The 23,063-nt window shown below is 37.1% G+C and overlaps 2 protein-coding genes across 2 annotated transcripts in view; one reads left to right on the top strand and one right to left on the bottom strand.

Moving 5' to 3' along the window:
- The window catches only part of ntn1a (netrin 1a), a 71,412-nt gene extending 53,872 nt beyond the window's left edge, over positions 1 to 17,540 (bottom strand). The window contains exon 1 of the mRNA XM_073852527.1: positions 16,061 to 17,540. Within this exon, the coding sequence (XP_073708628.1) occupies positions 16,061 to 17,078 (1,018 nt within the window). The 5' untranslated portion in view covers positions 17,079 to 17,540. The remainder of the gene's footprint in view (positions 1 to 16,060) is intronic.
- Positions 17,541 to 20,640: 3,100 nt separating this feature from the next.
- pik3r5 (phosphoinositide-3-kinase, regulatory subunit 5) overlaps positions 20,641 to 23,063 on the top strand; it is a 32,298-nt gene continuing 29,875 nt past the window's right edge. Inside the window, exon 1 of the mRNA XM_073851621.1 lies at positions 20,641 to 20,830. The gene's annotated coding sequence lies outside the window, so the exon portion shown is untranslated. The remainder of the gene's footprint in view (positions 20,831 to 23,063) is intronic.

Here is a 23,063-nt window from a genome sequence, read left to right as displayed (position 1 = left end):
TTTTATGTCAATACGGTATAAGATTATCCTATTTAAATCCTGGTGATAAACGAAAAAGTAATCTAAAAGTAGTCAGATTACATTACCTAAAATGTGTAATGTAATGGATTACATACAGTAACTACAATTTTTGTCATGTAATTTGGAATCAGTAATGGATTACAATTTGTAAGTATCATGAGATCATGATTACAGAGGCAGGTTATTCATGAATACATAATTATTATAATTATATAATACTATGTTATAACCTCACAATAAAAGAGCTAAGCAACTTAAATCACATGGTTGCTTCAGCAACTACTATTGATTAGATTTATGGTATGGTTTAGTGTATGTTGTACATTATTTTCAACAAGACAGCACACATTTCATTTCTGAACAGGCATGAAACAACAACCTACATAACAAAATGTTGCCAGATTCACGTTCATCTGTTTCTGATACAACTGAACATGCTTTTAGTGTCACACACTGGACATTTCACTTTGAAAATGTTGCGAAACATCCAAGAAGCTATGTAATAATATCATCATTTTGCAGAAATGTCGCCACAGGCACGTCTTTCCAATGAGCCTGGATCTGTATTTTGTGTAGTATTGGATCGAAGACTCTGAAGCTTCGTCCAAAGCACCAAATTCTTTCTGTTTGCTAGGATTTTCTTAAATCTTATCTAAACTAACCTATCAGCCTTGCTTTAGCATTCTTATGCCAGTACATACATTCATAGTGTCGAGTATTAATCTAAGTCAATAGCCTTAAGCAATGGCTCTGTGTACAGATGAATCCTGAACAAGCCTCTGCAGTTCCAAACCACAAACAGTTACAAATCAAAACATGGTCATGTTCAAGTACCACAGTTTAGGTAAATAAAGACAAATTTGCTTCAAATGAGGCGAGAAGAGCTCGGTTTACCTCAAACCAAAACTCGCCATCTCTCAAAAGAGGGTCAGCAGGCTTTTGGCTCCTTCCTTCTGTATAAATGCAAATAGAGGTATCTCATTTATCAAACTTGCATAGTCTCAACATCTTCCAGTCTCTCCTGCGATATCTCAATATTTGCCAGAGCACCTTATAAAACCTGTCATTAGTTAGCGTTCACCTTAAATCCTCTAGTATATTTACACTACTACATCCTTCATAACTTTCCTCTGAGGTAGGGCAGAAGCTCTGCTGGGGTGTGTGAGGGGGTCCGGTTAGGAGGTCCGGGACAAAGCGTATGGCTAAACACACGTAATTTCATACAGCCATTAATCACAGAGAGCCGATTGCTGCGGGAACTTTGCCTCGGGGACGATGCGCTCATGCTCACCACTGGTGGTCCTGTCGACAGACCTACCGGACCCATCAAGCCTTAAGTGCCAAGGGTCGCACTTCAGGTGGTACAACAGAAACAAGGAGAGAGAGAGAGAGATGCAGATCTGGTTTTCAGTCTGCGGGCATGCTGTATGACTGCCAATTCTGGGTTGTTTCTGTATTCTTTAGAAATGCTACCATACGTGAATAGTTTGCATGCAAGTGAGACAGCACAAGCTAAAATAAAACTTAATCAAACAATAAAAGCAGTTAGTTTGCTCCTCTAATTTGATTGGACATGCTAAGTTAAGTTATGCTTAAGTCTGTGTTTGTAGTATTCCAGACTGCTTTTGGAACTATTTTCTTTGGTGGAGCAAAATTTTAACTTAAAGGGTTCACCCAAAAATAAAAATTAGCCTACGATTTACTCACCCTCCAGGCATCCTAGGTGTATATGACTTCCTTCTATCAGACGAATCCAATCAGAGTTATATTAAATATTATTCTGGCACTTCCAAGCTTTATATTGGCATAGGCCAAAACAAGTCCAATAAAGTGCATCCACCCATAACAAAAAGTGCTTCACACAGCTCCGGAGGCAAAGTTTCCTTACTTTAGCAAAGGAAAACCAGTCTCCTCTTGGTTTATATCGAAATCCTGAATTTGAACTTCAAATTCATGACAGTTTTTTTTATTCTTCCATGGTGTGTTCACTTCTGCGTGGTGCATGCGCAAAGTGATTCTTATGTTTTAAATATTACAAAAATGCATCGATTCACTACAGGAGGCCTTTATTCACCCCCTGGAGCCATGTGAGGCACTTTTTATTATGGATGGATGCACTTTATTGGACTTGTTTTGGACTGATGAAGAGAAACACCCGCCTATGCCATTCTAAAGCTTGGGAGCGCCAGGATCATTTTTAATATAACTTCGATTGGATTCATCTGAAGATGGAAGTCATATACACCTAGGATGCCTGGAGGGTGAGTAAATCGTGGGCTTATTGTCATTTTTTGGGGAACTAAACCTTTAACGTTTGCCACACGTCCTCAAGGAAAAACATTGTCTTTGGTATTAAAATAAACGCAGTGTGTTCAGGTACAGCCTTTCAGTTGCTTATTTTATATTGTTTTATTCCACTTAATTTTGGCAAATTTTCAAACATACTATTATTACATAATAATAAACTTTGAGACTGGAACTTTGAGACCTCAGATTTATTATTTTATTATTATTATTATTATATACTTTTTTTGTAGAACTGTACTACATTTGACCAATCTCTATCTTTCTCTGCTCATTTCTTTTTTGTCTTCACTGTATGTTTGGCTTGGCTGAGAATCCAGCCCAAACACTTGCCCTCCACACAGGAACCACCCTAAGCTGAGGTCATCAATTCTGAACCTATACCCGGGCAACAGCGTTTAAGTCTTGGAGGAGAATAGATGTGGAGAGGAACGGTCGCGCCGAGCAGTGCACATGGAATGTGTCAGTGTTTCTGCACTGTTTACAGCTCTGTTTATGATCTGTGTTAACAGTGTACTGACACTTTAACTGGCTTCAAAACAGCCGCCAGCACGAGGGCCATGAATCTAGGGCAGCAGCAGACCTGCGTTTCACCTCATAAGGAAAGAGCAGGGAATACCTTCTTCCAGACACTCATCTATGCAATTGCTTGTGTTTTAGAAAAAAGAACTTTTTAAAAGACAAAAATATACTTTATATGTACTAGATACCAAATTACACTCTTAAAAATAAAGCTTCTTTATTGGCATCAAAGGTTCTGTGAAAAAGCCATGAAATCCATGGAACCTTTCAAATGCAGAAAAGGTTCTTCAAAATGTTTTTTTAGGTTCTTTGGGGAACCAAAAATGGTTCCTCTATGACATCACTGCAAAAACACCCTTTTCGAACCTTTATTTTTAAAAGTGTAATTTTATTTTCTCATCAAATTCTTAATCTTAAATTCATCTGATGTAATTACCCAGTAAACTGGTGTTTTTGCAGCCTTTCCCCTCTTTTTTGTCACAATGAAAGCACAGATTTTTACAAAATCTGACTACACTCTTGAAAATAAGGATGCTTTACGATGCCATAGAAGAACCTTTTTTGGATGGATGTTTCCATAAAGAACCTTTAACATCTGAAGAACCTTTATTTATTTTATTTATTTTATTATTCAGATTATAAAAAGGTAAAAAGAGATGGTTCTTTAAAGAACTTTAGACTGAATGATTCTTTGTGGAACCAAAAATGATTCTTCGATGGCATCACTGTGAAGAACCTTTTAAAGCAACTTTTTTTAAAAAGTGTAGTAATAATTTTTAAAATGTCCACTGATCAATTTGACCTCAACAAACACTTTCTAGAAAAATATAATTAAATAAATTCAATTCTTTTCGTTTCTTATTTATTTTGAAAAGAAATTAATACTTTTATTCAGCCAAACCACATGAACTGATCATGACTTAATCTTGACAGTACAGACATCACATTTTTCACAAAAACTGTTTTGTTTAATATTATCAATCAATCAATCAATCAATCAATGTTACCTGAGCACCAAATCGTTTAAGAAGGATCATGTTTAAATTGTAGTAATATTTCACAATATACTTAAATACTTTACAGTGTTTTGATCAAATAATAGACTGCTTTCAAAAACATTTAAAAATAAAAATCTTACAGAGTCCAAACATTTGAACAGTAGTGTATATTTTCAGACTATTAAAACGTCCTTTGTCGTCTCTCAGACCTCAAACAGAACATGAGAATATGAACAGGGCTTCTATAGTAAAGCACATTATTCTCATTTCAGGACCACAAGAATTTGGTTTTAGACATAGAGGTACAGATGTTTGTCATGAGCTCTTCACTCTGACCCTTTTCAGCTGTCTCATCCCTGACTGTAATCTCAGCAGTACATTCTCCTGGCAGACTAAATGGAAAATATCCGGCTGATGTTTATTCTGGCAAACTGTTGTGATAGAGCCGAGAAACGGTCTTTCTTGTGTGTACATGTTACCTGTTAGAAACTGTCACTGATTGTGTTCTTCAGTGTGACAGGTCTATAGTGACAGAGTGTGAAGTAAATATACAGTATATCTAAGCTATGCTGTAAATGACATAGGACAACTAAATACATAAAACAGAATTACTTTCAAAGCTGCCTGCCGGTAAATTTGTAATAAAATAATTCACAATAACCAAACTATGAAATTCAAGTCCCCATCTGTAAAAAGTAAAACTGACTGTTACTTTTTTGCCAAAAATGAAAAATTGCTCAATTGCTCACAATCATCTGTCTCACTGAAATCTTCGTAACATCCCTCATTTATTCCTGTTTTGCCAAACCACAGCTGAGAGAGGCTGACACAAGCTTTCACTACAGAATAAAAGGCTCAATTAATTCATTTAGCTGTTTCTTCGCCTCGAGGGCCAGACATCAATAGGCGAGCAGACAATCCTCTTCTGTGCCTACTATAAACAACGCCGGCTGGCGCTGACTGAGGAAACAGGTATCAACAAGGGTGAGTCTGAACAGCACTGCAGCGCTGTGATTTAAGAGAGGTGTTAATGCCATCAAGAGTGAAGTCAACTGTGTCTTCCCCTCAAGGCTCGATACATGAGAAAACTATCCTTATAGTACTAAAATTCACAGCCAAGGAACAGCTAGAAATGAATGAGACACACCTAAGACAAAAACATGCAATGGTTACAATTATGTTATTGAATGAATACTGTAAAAAGTGGTTATGTCAGGGCGTGACCCAGCGGTCTAGCACATCTGTTTCCACATGTTTGATGATCATGTGGGCACCACAAGGTATATTCTCTGCCCTCTTTTTGTTTTATTGTTTTATTTTTATTAAACAAATCTCAAATCTGAGTAAGTATGATTTACTCTGTGTGTGAATCAGACTTCGAGGCTGGAGACACAAAGTTTGTGTTGTGAAAGTCAGCCAATTTATCCTCAGCTGGTTCCCGTCAGTGATGGGGAGACTGCTTTATTTCTGTATCACACTAACAATGCAGACAATGAGGGATGACGTTCCCCGTGTTCCTAAGAAACAGCTTTGAATCCGTGAAGTGATAACATGAACCTGCCTGAAATTTTAAAATGTAGTCATAATAAGTCATGATAAGTTGTAGCGTGTGTAGGAGAAGCGGCAAAAGAACACGTCTCTATCTTGAAACTCTCACATTCTCCTTTTAGAAACAAGCTCAAGGTTTTCTTTTCTCGGGCTTGTAAAGGGAATCTGTGTTCCATTATGTATCAGACCAGTAATATCAACCAAAAGCCTCTAAAATGAATGTTTTGCCTAAGGGAAGCTGAGAAAGTCCACCGAGATGGCCAATATAAAGTCTGAACCATGCCATTTTTCCTTGTATATCAGATTGTCCTGTGCAGTGATAATTTTTTTTTTTTTTTTGAAAATGTCCCTTTTCATTCCCTTTTTAGTCTCTTGTGAGATGAAGCAGTACCACACACAACAAACAAAAGAAAAAAATGCAGTTGCTTGGTTAATTTTGCATAGCTCTAAATCTTTGAATGACCTTGATTTTACTCGCTCCAAAATACTGACATATTTGGGCATCAATTTTAAGTCATAAATGTCTTCTCTGGCAAACCCTAAGGCTTATGTATAATTTCACAATCTTTCAAACTTGTTTCCATGCTATCCCCTCAAAACATTCTTTGATTATTTATTCTCTCGCAGATAATATCGGATATTAAAGCTGAAAGTGAAAACTTGAAATCCAGTAGGTCATAAACATTACCACTGAGATCATTTCAAATGGGAAAATGTTGTATGGCTGAACACATCACTATACACTCTTAAAAATAAAGGTTCCAAAAGGGTGTTTTTGCAGTTATGCCATAGAAGAATCATTTTTGTTTCCGCAAAGAACATTTTAGTGAACAGTTTTTAAAAGAACGATTTTGAAGAACATTTTAAAAATCTAAAGAAACTTTTCTGCATTTTAAAGGTTCCATGGATGTTTAAGGTTCTTCATGTAACTGTTAATGCCAATAAAGAACCTTTATTTTTAAGAGTGTATGTATTGCATGTGTGACCCCAGACCTCAATACCAGTAGCACGGGTATATTTGTAGCAGTAGCCAAAAATACTTTGCATGTGTCAATTATCTATTTTTCTTTTATGCCAAAAATCATTAGGGTATTAAAGGAGTAGTTCACTTTCAGAACAAAAATTTACAGATAATGTACTCACCCCCTTGTCATCCAAGATGTTCATGTCTTTCTTTCTTCAGTCATAAGGAAATTATGTTTTTTGAATAAAACATTTCAGGAATTCTCTCCATATAATGGACTTCTATGGTGCCCCTGAGTTTGAATGTCCAAAATGCACCTTCAAAGGGCTCTAAACCATCACAGCCGAGGAAATTATCTTATCTAGCAAAATGATGGGTTATTTTCTAAAAAAAATACAATTTATATACTTTTTAACCTTAAACCGGCAAGACGAGTGTTTGAAATTAAAAATAAGTTGTAAATGTTTTTTGAAAATAACTGATCATTTCGCTAGATAAGACCCTTTTCCTCGGCTGGGATCATTTAGAGCTCTTTGAAGCTGCATTTAAACTGCATTTTGGAAGTTCAAACTCGGGGGCACCATAGAAGTCCATTAACCCTCAAAGACCGAGACAGCCGCCGGCGGCTAAAAATAACTATTGTTCTTAAATGTTTAATAACTTTTGAACCGCTTATCCAATTTGAATGCTTTAAAAAGTCTCGTAAAGTACAGAGTCTACTCTTTTCAGTGATATCGCATTTGTCTCATTTGGATATTCAGAGGCTCCGTGGTAAGCGTGATTACGTCATCACATTTCCTCAGCACTGATTCGTCAGATGAAATCAATACGTTTTGGTCCTCTGAGCCAAACAGGAACGATTGTTGATGCTTAGTCCCACCCCTGTGCCCCGATTGGTTCAAACCGTCATCTATTCAACCAATAAACATAGGTTTTGGTCTTTTGAACCACCGATTAGTATGTTTCTTTGCAGATCTGAACAGACGCAAAGTGAAAGCAAAGTGCGTCTTGCATGCATGAAAACAAACGCAAAATAACACATTTGCATGGCAGCATTCTTTGAAAATGTACAGAAATACTCACGACAGAGCCCTTTGACGTAAAACAAACCAAAAACAAGGATGAAACAGCAGTAGATATCGGATAAAGCACTGGAATGTGGGTTTTCGGTCACTAGGCGATGTCCAGGTAAAATAGATTCCGACGCAGACTACAGCCAGCAGATCCATCTATTTGGTTGTTATATTATGTGACTAATTATTATATAGTTTTTAAAGATTATTTGTACTATTTTTTCGATTGCACTCTGTATATTTCTCTCTCATTTTGTGTGTAGTTTGTGAACAATTTGGATTGTTTATTTTTTTGTTGCACAAGACAATTTGTGCAATTTTTCTTGTGCTACTTTCTACACTATTTGTGTTTATTGTTCATCTTTTGGATTAAGAATATATTTATCTGAAAAAGTAAATTATTTTTTACTGTGTTTTGCTATTATTTAACACTGTTTTTGCGATGACTTTACTCCTGAAACGTTTTTGGACAGGTCTATATTGTCAATAAACGAAATGGGCCTGTTTTTCACTGAAAAGCGCCTAAATAATATTGTAATAATTGGCTATAACTTGCTTGGGGAATGTTATATATAGACAAAATTTTATTTGGAAGTGTAAAACACCTAAATACAAATTTTTAAAGAAAAAAATCCAAACTTCAGAAGTTTTTGTTTGAGTACACAGTAAAAAACACCCAATTGTTGGTAGCGTTTTTTCCTAAAATTCTGGAAATATACTAATTTTTAGAGAAAACAAAAGGAAATTTGTAATTTTAAATTAGCTAGACATAAAGTTCAAGTTCTTATGTTTATAATGATATATGACAATTGATGCTGACTGCTAGAATAGGTCTGAAAAAACAAAGAAATATACAGGTGCCTCAGGTGCCCCAAAAATGTTCTAGGTCTTTAAGGGTTAAATGGAGAGAAATCCTGCAATGTTTTCCTCAAAAAACACCATTTCTTTACGAGTTAAGAAAGAAAGACATGAACATCTTGGATGACAAGGGGATGAGTACATTATCTGTAAGTTCTGAAAGTGAACTACTCCTTTAAGTAAAGATCATGTTTCTTGAAAATATTTTGTACATTTCCTACCATAAATATATCAAAACTTAATTTCTGGTTAGTAATATGCATTGCCAAGAACATCATCTAGACAACTTTAAAAAAAAAAAAAATTTTTTTGCACTCTCAGATTCCAGATTTTCAAATAATTGTATCTCGGCCAGTTATTGTCCTATCCTAACATGCTTAAAAATGTAAAAAAATATAAAAAAATGGACCCTTATGGTTGGTTCTGTGGTCCAGGGTCGCATATAACCAACCAAATCGGAAGCATTCCAAATCTTTGTCTAAGCAGAGATAGTCTGCCTCCGATTTTATGTTATGATTACAATAATATGCATTTTCCCTCAGATTGTCTTATTGTGATGTCCTTTTAAGATTTATACTTGGGGGAATAAAAAAACAGACGTTTTGGCTGTAAGACTTTTTCAGTGTCAGTTCACTGCTCATTAGATGATCTTACACAATTTGTAAGTATTATCAGGTGTTCATGATTGAACAAACAATGAACCAAGTCCGACTCAAATCGTTCCTAAAATAACAACAATGGGAACAATAACACATCAGGCATATTGTTCCTCAGAGCTGGAATTGAGTCATGAAAAAAATGCTTTAAATGCCAGTCCCAGCAGGCTTTAGCTCTTGAAAGGAGCGTGGCTTGATATTCTCTGTTCGTGTGCCATCGTTCTGCCTGAAATATTTCTGTCCTGTCAATATACACTTTTCATACATAGGCCTGAAGCTGTCAATGTGCCCTTGCATAACAAGCACATCATTGTATTTCAAAACAACGCTCAGGCGCTCCGACCACATGTGGTAAGATGGGAAGACAGAACTTTGGACAATGTTAAACATTGTCAGACTGATGAATAAATTGTTTTGACTCCCATTTATAATCAGCGCTGGTGTCCAGTTCTTCAAAACTTGACAATTACGAGCAATCTAAAAGTAAAAAATGATGTCAGATATTTTTAATAGTATTCTCTCACAACTGGGCACAGTGTCGCGCCATCAATTATGAGCATCCCAATGGAGAGGCATACTGAACATGTCCAGTTCCTTGAATTCAAAGCTGCATTATCATACTCTTACACATACCATCCCGCGTGAGCGCGATATGTGTGCTAACGCTCATGTTTCCGAGCCCGTGTGTGTGTGGTGGCGTCTAGTTAAACGAGATGCAGATGGCTGGTTTGGGCCTAGTGCGCTGCAACCTGGCAGGCATCAGGTTGAGTTTGCTGCAGAGTATTCGGCTCCAAAGCCAGGCTCTCCTCTGGAAATATACTCACCCCCCTGCAGCAGAGCCCCAGCGTGGGCTTTCCGCCAGCACTGATCTCGCCAGGAGGTCTGGGCCTTCTCAAAAACACACAGCCTGCCCCACAGGTTTACAACAGCCAGCTCAATGCACTCTTATATCTCCGCTTCTCCTGAAGAGGCTGGGCCTGTACATCACGCTCCAAGTCCAAATTTCTCAAAAACATAGTTTTTGATCAACCTTCCTGTCAAAAAAGTTCAACAAAGCTGCCAGCCGGCATGGAGTCACATGAAAGAGCTAATGAGCTTGCTCACTTGCTAGTGGAAAACATTCATGTTGTACAATCACAAACAGGTGGTTCAGAACTTCTAGGTGTTTGCTAGATTTGTTTGATGCATCTGCAGATGATGAAGACGCTTTTCGAAATTCCTCCACGAGAATCACACGCATATGAGAAGGTCTTGTTCGCCTGTGGTTTACAAAACAAGTTGAACACCAGTAAACACTGATAAGCGTTCTGGGAAATGTGGTCACTGGATTAGAGAAATGAACCGTTGCACGTCTATGATGGTAATTCATCGCCTTTGAACGGTCGCGAGGTAGAATAGTGCGGTAGCAGAGCAAAGTGCAAAAGCTCCGTCAGGTTTCCAATCTCACATCTCACCCTCTTTTGCTTGATAGGTGCGACTATTTGATCCATCGGCGGCTTTGAAGATTAGAGAGGCTGATTTATAAAAGCCACGTGGCAGCTAAAACATTAACTAGTGCCTTTTACTGTTATTGGCGTAGATAAACACACAAACACTGAGATTACTGATGGCTGATTATCAAAGAAATCTAACAAACAAATTGATCACCCTTCTGTATTATTGAACTAAAGGATTTATATGTTAAAACCAGTTTTTAATATTAAACATAGTGCTTTTTTCAGTGAAATAATAGTTCACCTGAAAATGAAAATTCTATTTACATTTGTTGTACAGTATGTAACTAGTATGATTTTCCCTGCTGAACACAAAGGTAAAAAAAAAAGATATTTGAAGAAATTCTCAATTGTTTTTGTCCATACAATGGAAGTTAATGGGATCCACAACTTTCAAGCACCATACAGCTCCAGTGGTTTAATCCATGTCAGTAACATTAAACATCCGTGGTTCCACTGTGTCACCTGACTTAACGTCATGACACAAGCACCAATAAGGTTTGAAGTAACTGATGTGCTGCCAGATTTATATGAGTATGGTATGATAGTATAAGTAAACATGAGTTGATGAATTATTTAATTTGATTTGAGACTGTAACACTACTTCAATGTATACATTAGACCTTTTCTGTCTAAATGGTTCCATAAAGAACCGTTAACATCTGAAGAACCTTTCTGTTTCACAAAAGGTTCTTTGTGTGAAAGAAGGTTCTTCAGATTATAAAAAAGCTAAGAAAGAGATAGTTCTTTAAAGAACCTTTGACTGAATAGTTCTTTGTGGAACCAAAAATGGTTCTTCTATGGCATTGCTTGACGAACCCTTTAAGGCACCTTTATTTTTAAGAGTGTAGTTCGCCCAAAAGTGAAAATCCTGTCATTTACTCTCCATCATGTCATTCCAAACCCTGTAAGACTTTCAAAACACAAATTTAGGCTTCTGTTAACCATATTTAAGGTGTTGTATGTCTATGTTTTGATCAATATGTGAGTAAAAGTTAAAAAAGTAAAAATCTGTTAATCATATAAAGCGATCGTGTCTCTTCAGAAGACTTGGATTAATGAAGTATGAAAGTTTCAGAATTTGCACATTTAGATGAACAAAGCCTTTAAGTTTCAGTCTGTTTAGCACTGAAAGTAATTGTATTAAACCACTGGAGTGTGGATTACTCTTATACTACCTTTATGACAGTTTTAGAACTTGAAACTCCACTGACGTTAATTGTGGGCAAAAACAACTAAAACATTCTTCAAATATCTTCTTTTTTGTTCTGCAGAAAAACAGTCATACAGTAGAAACAACTATTCATTTACATTTGAGAAGAGCAAACGAATATAACTTGAATAAAATGTTCTGGGAGATTCATGTGTACGGCATATTGACCTGCAGTGCCATGCAAGAATTTCAGATTCAGGCCCAAGAGAGCTCTAAAACACTTCCAAGTGTGCATTTAATGTTCAAGGAGATCATGCAGTAACTATGTGGGACAATATGTTCGAACTGGCAGAGTCATGTTGTGGTTTGGCGCGTGGTAGGGATGTTAGGGAGTTAAACTTAACTTTGTGACAGAGAAACGAGCACATGCTGGAAATACAAGAGAAGCGATTTGTATTCTGACAGCGATTTGCTTTACTTCCAACAACGGAGGACAAAGAAACATCCCTGATTCATCTAAAACCACAGTCTGAGATTTAACACATCCTTCTGTCATTCACTAAATCGTTTTGCTGCCTCATCTAGTCTGCTCCAGTAAAGCTTGTAAGAAATCCTCTTTCATAAGTATGTTTATAATCAAGCTCCAGCAGGTTATTGCGTATCTGAGCTAAACTCTATACAAGTATAAATGACACAATGCCTAATAGCATAATTAAAGGATTAAACTCTTAAACTCAAACGCTGTCTGTTTTTCACACCAGGTGTGCATTGGCAAGGCAAACTGTAGTCCAATTAAATTGTAAATGCTGAACGAAGCCATCAACCATTGCTTTTTTCAGCTCTGTTAATCTGGTATGATTTCAGTTGATATAAGATTTTTTTAAAGTGCACTGAATGACAAAAATGCATTAGAAAATAAAAACGATAACTTTGCATTATACACACTGTTGATGAGCTGAATTGAATCAAGACATTCTGACTTGAGCCAGATAAAGACACTATTGTCCTCTATAGATGTGCTTAACAGATGAAATTAAAGTTGTTTCACAATGGCTGATTCACAATTCACTGATGATTTTTGCAACATTAACACTGTTCTTTTCCTGTTTATTACTGAGGTTGTTTTTAATTTCCTTTTGTAGGGCCGAATTGAATTTGTTTTATAACTAATAAACACTGACAATGTTGAACTGAACTGAACCTTGAGGTGAATAATGACCCTATTGTCGTCTATAGATATGCTTAACAGCTGTTTCATAACTGATGAATTTTAAAACATTAACACTTCTTTTCCTGTTTCTTAATGCAATAAAGTTGCTTTGAAGCAATCTGTATTGTATAACGCACTACAAATAACTGTCTTGACTTTAAAAGGATTTCTATGTAATGTAATGATTAGAATGATTTTTCCGCCCCCCAAGTACGGAGTGACATTCCTATTTCATTAGAATGGCCTTCCTCTCATCACTTTGTATTCTTGACAGGCTTCAGACTGTGGCTCAATGCATTAAAGAATTATGCCTCTCAATGGCATAAGCTGATCAATATCGTAAGGCCACATTAACAGGGCACTCAGGGGTTTATAGGGGTCCTTTTCCACTAAAGGATCCAATCAGTTAAGTGCAGTTCAAGTGAAACCTAGGTCTCTTTGCAGTCGCGGCTATTGATCGCTATCTATTAAACACTCTCTCTCAACACTATTTCTTATCCTATGTTTCAGTTACTCTAAAACCTCCCTGTTTCAAAATCCATATATCCTATATTTATTCTTATCATATTTAGTAAGTGAAATTCATAGCTCAGCATCCCGGGTTCAACTCAAGCCCCTTGGTGAAATTTCCTTTCAGTAAGAGTTCAATCTAGTACATGAGCACATATTAGAACCAACAAAGACTATTTACACTGAAATAGTTTCATGTTTCTCCTACATACAGTACAGTAGTGCTGAAAGAGGACCAAACCCTCAGTCAGATCATTTACAACATACATTTCCATATTTAAGTTTGGGTTATGAATGCGAGGTTGCCATAGTGTTTCTCTAGGTGTTTGATTGCATTTCGCCCTCACACACAGACACACACTCACACACACACAAAGGTTTTCCCTTGGGTTCTGCCCCAGCTCAGAGGTGTCACACGGCTCTTTCTTCTCCTGTTTAAGCTCTGTTTGCTTTAACGTTGCCCACCCCTTCACTCCTCTCTTTTCACTTCTTCACTTCTTTTCATTCTCTTGCTCTTTCTTTTCATTTCGGCACTGGATCTGATGGCACTGCGCTCAGGAAAAACACAGCCGAGGAATGTTCTGCAAAAGCGTCGGCTCGCTGACAGCAAGATGGATGCTGTGAGTGACGATCTTTTGTGCCCCACGCAAGACTCACACATGCAGGCCCGGTAAAAATAAAGTGTCAAGGATACAGGGGAGCAATTCATTTCTGCTGTGAGACAGTGGCGTCTAAACTGGTCCGTTTACATTTCCAGCAAACAGATACATGTTTGGCTTAGTCAGAGAGAGGAGAAAAAGAACAAGCTCTTCTTTACTAACATGAGTCAAAATAGTCACCGAGAACTAACTGGACAGGTGTGAAATTAGCTACAAAATGTAAGATTGATGATAGATGATGACTGTCAGGCTCTTTTCATTATAGTTATGATTCAGATTTGTTTATGCACAACCAGACATTATTTGCATGTACAATTGACAGTGCACCCTCATTGCTGCCATCACAACTAACTCAATGAACAGATACATAACATATTAAAATCGTATAATTCTTTATGTTTTAAGATGCAAACAGTTTCACCCAGAGGCACATGTTTTCTTTTTTGTCTTGCAGATATTCTATTTATTACATTGTAATAAAGTGAAATCACAGAAACGCACAAAGGGTAGGCTATTATCATATTATATTTTATTTTAAGGAACGTTTTAATCTACAGGAATTATATGCATCAGCTGCACCCATAGGCACTTTTAATAACCCAGAGAGTTATCTTATCTATCCGACTGCTGATAAACAGTCTGCTTTAAGAGTGCTTCAACTTGGTTTGGACCATATTAAGCGCGGCCAGACATTGCAGTGCAAATTATGACAGTTAATTTCGTTTATGAATGAAATTCCTTGTCCATTTAATTAACCGTCATAGGTTTATTTCTTTACTTCTGGCGTAAGCAATAGACTAAATATTAATGTTCCCCTAGCTAAGTTTGTCATGTAGTGATATTGTGTTTTTCAAATATCTGTGTATTAAAATGTTTACAAATGCGCGATACAATATATATAATTATAATAACAACAGCAATAAAAAATATATAAAGTATTTGGCAATCCAGCTCTATCTGATACTTAGTTACTCTTTTATTTGTATTTTGTTTGTAATATAATGCGAATAAGGAGAGAAAGAAATAATGAAAAGATAGGCTTATAATAAAAAAAGACAGTAATATCACTAACTGAATATGCCTGGAAATTTATTTTAATGACAGTGATAAAAAATGAGAGCACGGGGCCAAAATCCGAGGCGGCTCGTTGGCAGACTTTTATCACATTGCTCTTTAGACGACAAAATAGATGCTGTCTTTCGCGCTTCAGTCTCTGAGGGCACCTGTTCACTTTATTTCCGATTATATATTTATATATATATATATATATTTTTTTTTTTTTCATTATACGTGATGACGCCGAATGTATCCTATTTTTGCCCCTGAACTAATAAAATAACTATGAATATTATTTTTAAAAGGTTATTATTTAAACAGTAAATATATCTCGCGTGTAGCACTGTTTATAAAAAATATAAGGCCACCGCGCATCTTAACAAACTATATTGGACAAACGATTGCTCGTTTTTGTTCAAATTTCCGCGAATTATGTTCAAATAAAACGTACAGGAAAAATGTAAGCCGAGTCAAAGTTTCCTAAACTCCCATATTAATGTTTTATTTTTAGCTAAACTTTTATGTAATAATGTTGAAACTCGTTTGCACAACAGACGTTGAAGCCAAGCTATGCATTCATTAATAATGTTCCCAAGACATTTATTAAATCTTCAAGCTGTTCGATGCCGAGATTGGTAGAAATCGGCTGTAACATAGTGATAAATCGTAATAAAGTCTATTTGTTTAACCCTGACAACAGTACCTGCTGCTTACCTCCAAACCATGATTTCAAGTTTAAAAAAATTAGAGATTTTTGTTTAAATTTCTCCAAATCGCTGAGTGAATTCTTCATAAATCTGTCACTTATATTGTTATACTGTAACGATCCTGAAAGTTCCCTTCACTAGATGCGAAACGCTCGCATTTACAAAGAAAACACCCGCACTTTTCTCTTGGCAGTCATGGCTGGTTTCGAACTCATCTCAAACAAATTATACGTGCGACGAAAGATCAACGATATGTCTTTGGTGATATTTTCTTGCCCTAGGCTACGCGCTTTCCAAAAATGATGCAGAAATAAAAAGTTGGACCTACCGACACATTCGTTGGCTTCTCTCGCGGTTGCGCGCTGCCAGGGTCGGTCATAGTGGAAAGGTTTGCATCTGTCACACTCTGGTCCGGCTGTATTGTGCTTGCACTCGCACACTAGGTTTCCATCCCGGTCTTTGACGCACCGTGACGCGTGTCCATTACACTTACATCTGCCTCCGACCTGCAAATCTGACACGGCGTAAAAATAGGAATCTCTGGCCAGCTCCGAGTCATCCTCATTTTCGTCTCCGAAAGTGTGCAGTCGGCTGAAAGTCACCTTAATGTCAGTGGCAGTCACCCAGTCCTGGAGTACGGGTGAATTGTCAAAGTCGTGCGCGGAGGGTCGCCCGTCCAGGGTGCTGAACGCGATCAGCCCGCCGGAGAGAGGGTGCATGTCGGTGTGAGAATCTGTGCAGATGGCCTCTTGCTCGTTTTGCTTAGTGATCGTTGCTTTGCTGGGCTTGTTGTACATCTTTCTACACTGGGTTGAGTAGTATTGGAAAGGCACCCAGGACTTTCCATAGTCCATTGATTTGAAGATAGCCATGGACTCTGGTCGTGGTGAGCAGAACTGCAAACTCACGTAGGTCACCTCGAATTTCTTGCTCAGGGATAATGTTAAAGTGACGTTTTGAGGATACTGGATGTAATTGTCCGACTGCCAGCAGGTGAGATTATGAGGATTGTTCAGATCGGTTAGGTAAGCAGGTGGGTGATATTTCTTTGGGTCCGACGCGTCGCACGTGTGGCAGTTTCTTTGCCTTTCATCCCCTTTCTCAGTCACCACACAGTACCGACCCGGTGTTTTGCCGCAGGTGCTGGACGCGCGCACTTCCTTCCCGAACGCCGCGTTCACGAAATCGGGGATGCATCTTCTGGGGTGACCGTTCTCGTCGTAGCACGGATCCGGTGGGGAGGTTTGAGCGGCGAACATGCTCATGCCGTATCCTCCGACAGTCCCTTTGACCACACAGTAGAGAGTCACCAAAGTGACCAAAGCATCCGAGACCCTCAACATCATCACGCGCCTCAGTCTCTCCTGTGCTGAAACACAGCCGTGTCCTAATGAGAAGATGCTTTCACTGTTTGCTGATGGAAAATCAGTTGACAGTCTGAGCGTGATCAATCCACAGCCGCTATGACACCGCGATCAAACCGGTGCCAAATAACAAACTAGAGCGACTCCGGCATATGGGCAAACTCCAGGATCTAACCCACTACGGAAGATCCGACAATATTCACGCTTTTGCAATTAAAGAAAATCGCGATTGGAGAAATCTCCGCACAGGTCACTGTACCTCCGTCAAACAGTTCAGCAAAAGCAGAAAAGTCACAAAACAATCTCAGTTCGTACTAGCTTTCTTTTTCCTTGAGTATTGGACACGCGCTTTCACTTGTCTGGTTCTTGAATCTCTGCGCATGTAGAGGATATAAGAAGATCCCGTTAGTTTGAGCTCTAGTGAGATAGGAGACACTCACGTTGCCCCTCTCTCTCTCTCTCTCTCTCTCTCTCCCTGTATCTGCTCTACGGAGAAAGAGCCGGACGCGTCTTTACGCAGGGCTTTGAGCTCATTCATCTCTAGCAGTGACACTCGAGAGAACAACGACATCCACTGGTAGATTATCAATAAAACCAGCGGACGGGGATTGAACAGAATATAATACAGCGTTTTAGTAAAACATATTCAGTATGTTTGCTCTATAATCGTCGAGTAGCCTTTATTTAAAAAAATATTTTATTTTTATTCTTTAGAAAAAAAATAATGCTTTTTTGCTGCAGCATTATAAATCGAGTACAACAATGAAAATGCTTATTTTAGCAGGACGTGCACAAAATATGAATTTATACCTTAATTATTTAGTCATTATGTTCTGGAAAATTAACTTAGGTTTTATTAATGAGTTTATTTTTGTGATAACACGATTTCGGTTGGTGCCTCTTTATTTTATATAGTAAGATTGACTGACTTCGTTTGGTTAACGTTTTTGATTAACATGCAATTGTTCTGATTAGAAACCAATTCATTAGTAACCAGTTTAATAAGCTTCCTATTGTTAAAGCAACCCGCGAAAACAACTTTTGGTTAGCCATAACAGCTAAGTTAACTGATTTTGCCTGAAAAGTCATGGTCTTCGCAGTTCTAACACGTTTTAGATCGTTTGTGGAAATGCTTTCTCTCTCAATACAGTAATTTAAATATTTAATGTGAACATATCCTATAAACTTTTATTCTTTTTATTTTTTTATAAGCACTATAGTCTAACACAAACCCTGACCCAAGGTCTTGACTCATTTTACATTATTTAGGGATTTTATTTATGAATATAAATACATACTATTAATAATAAAAAAAAATAAACACTATGTTAATAAGAAGTCACGCCACAAAGGAACGTTTGAATAGATTTAGCCAACTTCTGGGTTCAGTTTTTTAAGGTGTAGCTCAGTAAAGTTTTGTTATAAGTCCCCACAGTTAGCAAATCGCACTGATTTTACAGAGCATGCATTTTTTTAAGCATATCATATATTTACGACATGTATGTCTATTGTTTAAATCATTATATATAAATATGAAATAATTTTTTATTTATAAATAAACGAATTTCGCGATGCAACGCTAGAATACATTGTTATACAAAAAGTAAACAATGACAATTATAACAATAATATTTGTCGATGTATCTGATAATCATCTTGAACGGCTATTTTTTCTGTGAAAAACACACGAAAGGTCTACCGTTGCTATAGTAACCTAAAAAAGAAGAACGATACTTTTGGCGCCAGATAATTATGTGCTCTGACAAAATTGTAATCTGCGTGGTTACTTTGTTATTTATATTAGGCCTACTAAACTAAGTTCTGAGGAAAAAAAGAAATAAAGAATTAGTTACTTTCCGGATTCTCTACAATTATGTGTATATTCAAGAACAGCCTAACTCTGTATTTTTTATCCAGCCAAAGTGAACATGCAGTGCGATAAATATTTAGAGTGGTGGATTATATTGACATTTAAACAGTTGTTGAAACGCACCTTTGAAATAGAACTGCTAAATAGACTGTGGAGCTGACTCTTTTTATATGACGGGTTAGACTCCTCCGAGCCACTTACTGTAATTCTCACGCTGAATGAGGATATAGAGTGATAAACATTTGTTTTAATAAAATGTTTTCTCACCTAAGGACACATTAAATGCTCCAACTAGCGTCTCCAAACATTTCAGGAATAACAATGTTCAGCTCATAGGCCTTCAAACGGTCATTCAAATTCACTAGTTATCTATTTTAAGCGACTTAAGTAAAGCATCGCCTAAATTTACATTGGTGATTCAAGCGAGAGGGCAACCGAACAGGGTGATGAACGACGCATGCGCAAATGGCATGGGTGTCAGAATGCCTTCCAGTTTAAGTAAAAATTATGTTACCCATATGAATGGGAAAAAAACAAGGTTATATTTTCAAAGATAGCATTTTTAGACTAATAACATCGACTAACGTGCTTATATTAAGCATTTGTATTATTACAAACAGGCTTTATTTGATTTTATATAGGATAGGCCTATAGGAGCTGACTATTTACTTTTCATGTTTTAAGCAAATGCAGACTTTTCTGTAGATATGTGTGGCTTCCATTTGAAGAAGCTAAAGCTCAAAATGCATAGTTGGCCTATTAAACTTTTGACAGTTTGAAGATAAGTTTTAATATGTTACCCCTTTTTCCGCCGCATTGTTTAATGTCATTCATACAACGCTAATCCACTGCAACGTACTGTTTTGCGACGCGGTTGGACCACTAGATGGCAGTATTTCATTTCCACTAAAAGCCAAGCTCATTCTAACCATGTCGCTTATTAGCTAATAACCACCTGTTATGTCTTCTACTATTGTGGATTTACCATTCTAAGCTTTCTGTCAGAATCCCTCTGACTGGAAGCGTTAGCAAATAAGTTCCTTCTTTAGAAAACCATTCAATGAGTTCCACTCATTGTGAAGGCTATTTTACAATTAAGCTGACTAATATGTGTGAGTTTTGAGAAAGGAAGAGACAGAGAGTGACACAGACGGAGAGACACGCTTACGGGTACAAAATGCAAATTTTGACCTCTGGGGAAGTTAAGAGCTGATTATATGCTGAGTATAAAGGCTAAGGCTGCAGTTAGACTAGAGAGAAGTCTGACAAAAAATACAACAAGCCATTTTATCATTATAATATCTTAAAAACGATATCAAACAATAAATTGTGTGTGCTTAATAAGCTTAAAAATGATAAAAACAATATAAAACGTTTTGATTTTAATAATGGAATCTGGGTACTCGTTTATGACCATTTTGAACATATCAACAATATAGTTCAGTCATTTTAAAAAGCAATAATTTCTAAGACCATCTTGCCATTCATGGCAGCCTGCCATCCATAGCATTAGTAAAACTAAGACGTCTGTCAAAGAACAAAGCCTGCGTGTGTAGTTAAACCTCCTCCCACTTTTGAACACATGTAGCCCATGTCTTCCTCTTTGAGTTCTTCTGCACCTTCTCTCTCTGAGTTCCTGTTTAGTCGCACTAAAGCGAGACAGGCGTGCTGATAACTGCTCCTGTTGTTGCTGCCGTTGTTCAGCGTCTATGTAGGCTGATATAACCTGATGCTGAAGGATGTGGTTACACTTCCACCTCTTTTCATCTTAAGCACTGGATTAGACTGCAAGGACATCGGTTCCATCTCAGCCCGCGCATTGACAAAATTCAAAGAAATCATGGGAAGAGAATAAGAACTCTAGGTAAGTCTTGCCTGTGGTGCATTCCTGTATTGTTATCATTTTAATCTGAGCTCATCTAGTCTAGGAAAAGGAATAAGACTCAGAATTACAAGGCCAAGTCAGTGGACATGATGTGCAGGTGAATTCAACCAAACCAATGTTTGCTTCAGGTAGAATCAGAAACTTTTTGCTTCCTCCAGCTCACATATTCACACGTGAAGACTCTCAATGCTCCATGAGCTTTTAAATGGAGCTTTAAGACAGATGATGTTCATAACTGAGGATGTCAGGTGGAAACTTTACTATTCACTGATTTTGTGCAGTGAGGCATGCAGGACAGCAGTTCTGAATCAGTAATCTGTTGAATTATGTTGATCTATACAGTTATTTGACAGCATTGGTGTTCTGTTCTGATATTTTACATGATTCTATGGTTCTAATACAGTAAATTGTAATGAAAAGATAACTGCAAGACATTCAAATAGGCTTCCTCTGTGGCGTACGGTCAGATGTATAAACAGTGGCTAAGTCAGAGATCTTATCACATTCAAGAAGCAGACTTATAGCAGCCGCTAGTTCTCACAGGAGATCCATTATGATGATAAAGGGGGTGGGGGGCATATCATGACAGAAATTATTTTTCTTCACACGTACATATATACATATAAACATTATCAAGTGCTTGGTTGCAAGATACAGTCAATCCCACAAATACAACTGATGTCCTTCCTTTGCAAAGTCTTATGCTTTGGATTCAGTTAGAGACCAGTGCACTGCAAAGTCATACTATTTGATCCAATGGACACTTATTTCCATTGGCACAAAGATTTTGTATATATGCAGATGAATTTTGCATTTTACTTGCAAATTAGTTTTCTTGTTAATACTGTCTGTAATATTCAAATGATATATTTGTTTTCATTTCCACCACAGTTCAAGTTCATAGTCACTTTGCAAGAACAGGCCTTTAGTGTATAGTTGACAGGAGCAAGTTTGATAGAACGCTTTAAAGCAGTGAGATACTTCTCCTTTTCATGCACAAACAACATCCGACAGAAACTCTAATAATACATACATAAGGAAGTTTAATTTTTTTGGCATTCATGTGCTTGTCTGTCAGCAACTTAACAGAGAGGAATATCAAATTAGGATACTGTTCAGTTAAAACCGTGGAGACTGGTTAATTTTAGCAGAAAGATAATTAGAATTTGCATTATATGCAGTACAGTCAGTAAATAACCAAGCAAGCAAGCAACAACACACAATGAAGTGCTTGTGACCAACTTTCAGCTGAGTGAAATAACAGGTTCCTCACTTAATAACAGACCATTGGCTAAGTTTGAATTCCAGTTGATCTAAAATCTGCTGGAAGGTTACGCAACTAGAGACTGGAAATGAAACTGGATGAAAGTTTCAGTGGTGACAATCATCAGTGTGTGTATCACTGCTTTTAAACGCAGTGGTCAGCCCATAAAATGTCACTGAACAAAACATATTTGTCCTTAGACTGTGGGAAAGTTTTATTATGCATTATTTCAATGTATTAGATTCTCAAAAGCCATATTCAGGCACAGTGATTATATACATACACTCTTGACACTTGAGTTTTAATGCCTGTCACAATGTGTCACATATGTTTTTGTCAGTCAGCTCCTTTATGTTGAGAATTCGTTAAGTTTGAGTCATAATTTGAAGTGAAAGTGACTCCTTTGTAATCAGACATAGGCGTTGGTTGACATGGAAGACACACTAAAGTTGTTTTGTGTTAAACCTCTTCCTGTTTGTATGACAGCAGGGTTCATATCTTTTCTATCAAATTCATATCCCCCCCTCATTTATACCTGTGAGCTCATCACATCTGGTGTGCAAAAATGCGTTCCTTTCCAAATATAGAATGCTTTATTTATACTACGTATTTATATTCCAGTGACACACTTATTTATATGTCAAATATAGCATAACAACAAAAGCTTGACGTGCTTTTGGCAGCATCATATTAGCAATTCATGATGAAATGAACTCAGAATAAAGAAATTCTGTAAAAACAGACTGGATTCAGGACCGCAGTATTGCAGACACTCAAAATACATACAGTATTACATCTTTACAAGGGCACTTGTAAATTTCACAATATAGGGATGTCCATGCTTTCACTTGATAAACAGAACAGCCATAGGAATACATGGGTGTTCAGAGTGAAACTGAAATGTTCTATTTTCTAAAGTGGTTTTTCACCATCACAAAAATGTATATA

This window comes from Garra rufa, chromosome 12, assembly GCF_049309525.1.
Source record: "Garra rufa chromosome 12, GarRuf1.0, whole genome shotgun sequence".
In the NCBI taxonomy this organism is placed as follows: Eukaryota; Metazoa; Chordata; class Actinopteri; order Cypriniformes; family Cyprinidae; genus Garra; species Garra rufa.
This window is presented reverse-complemented; position numbering and strand designations above follow the sequence as displayed.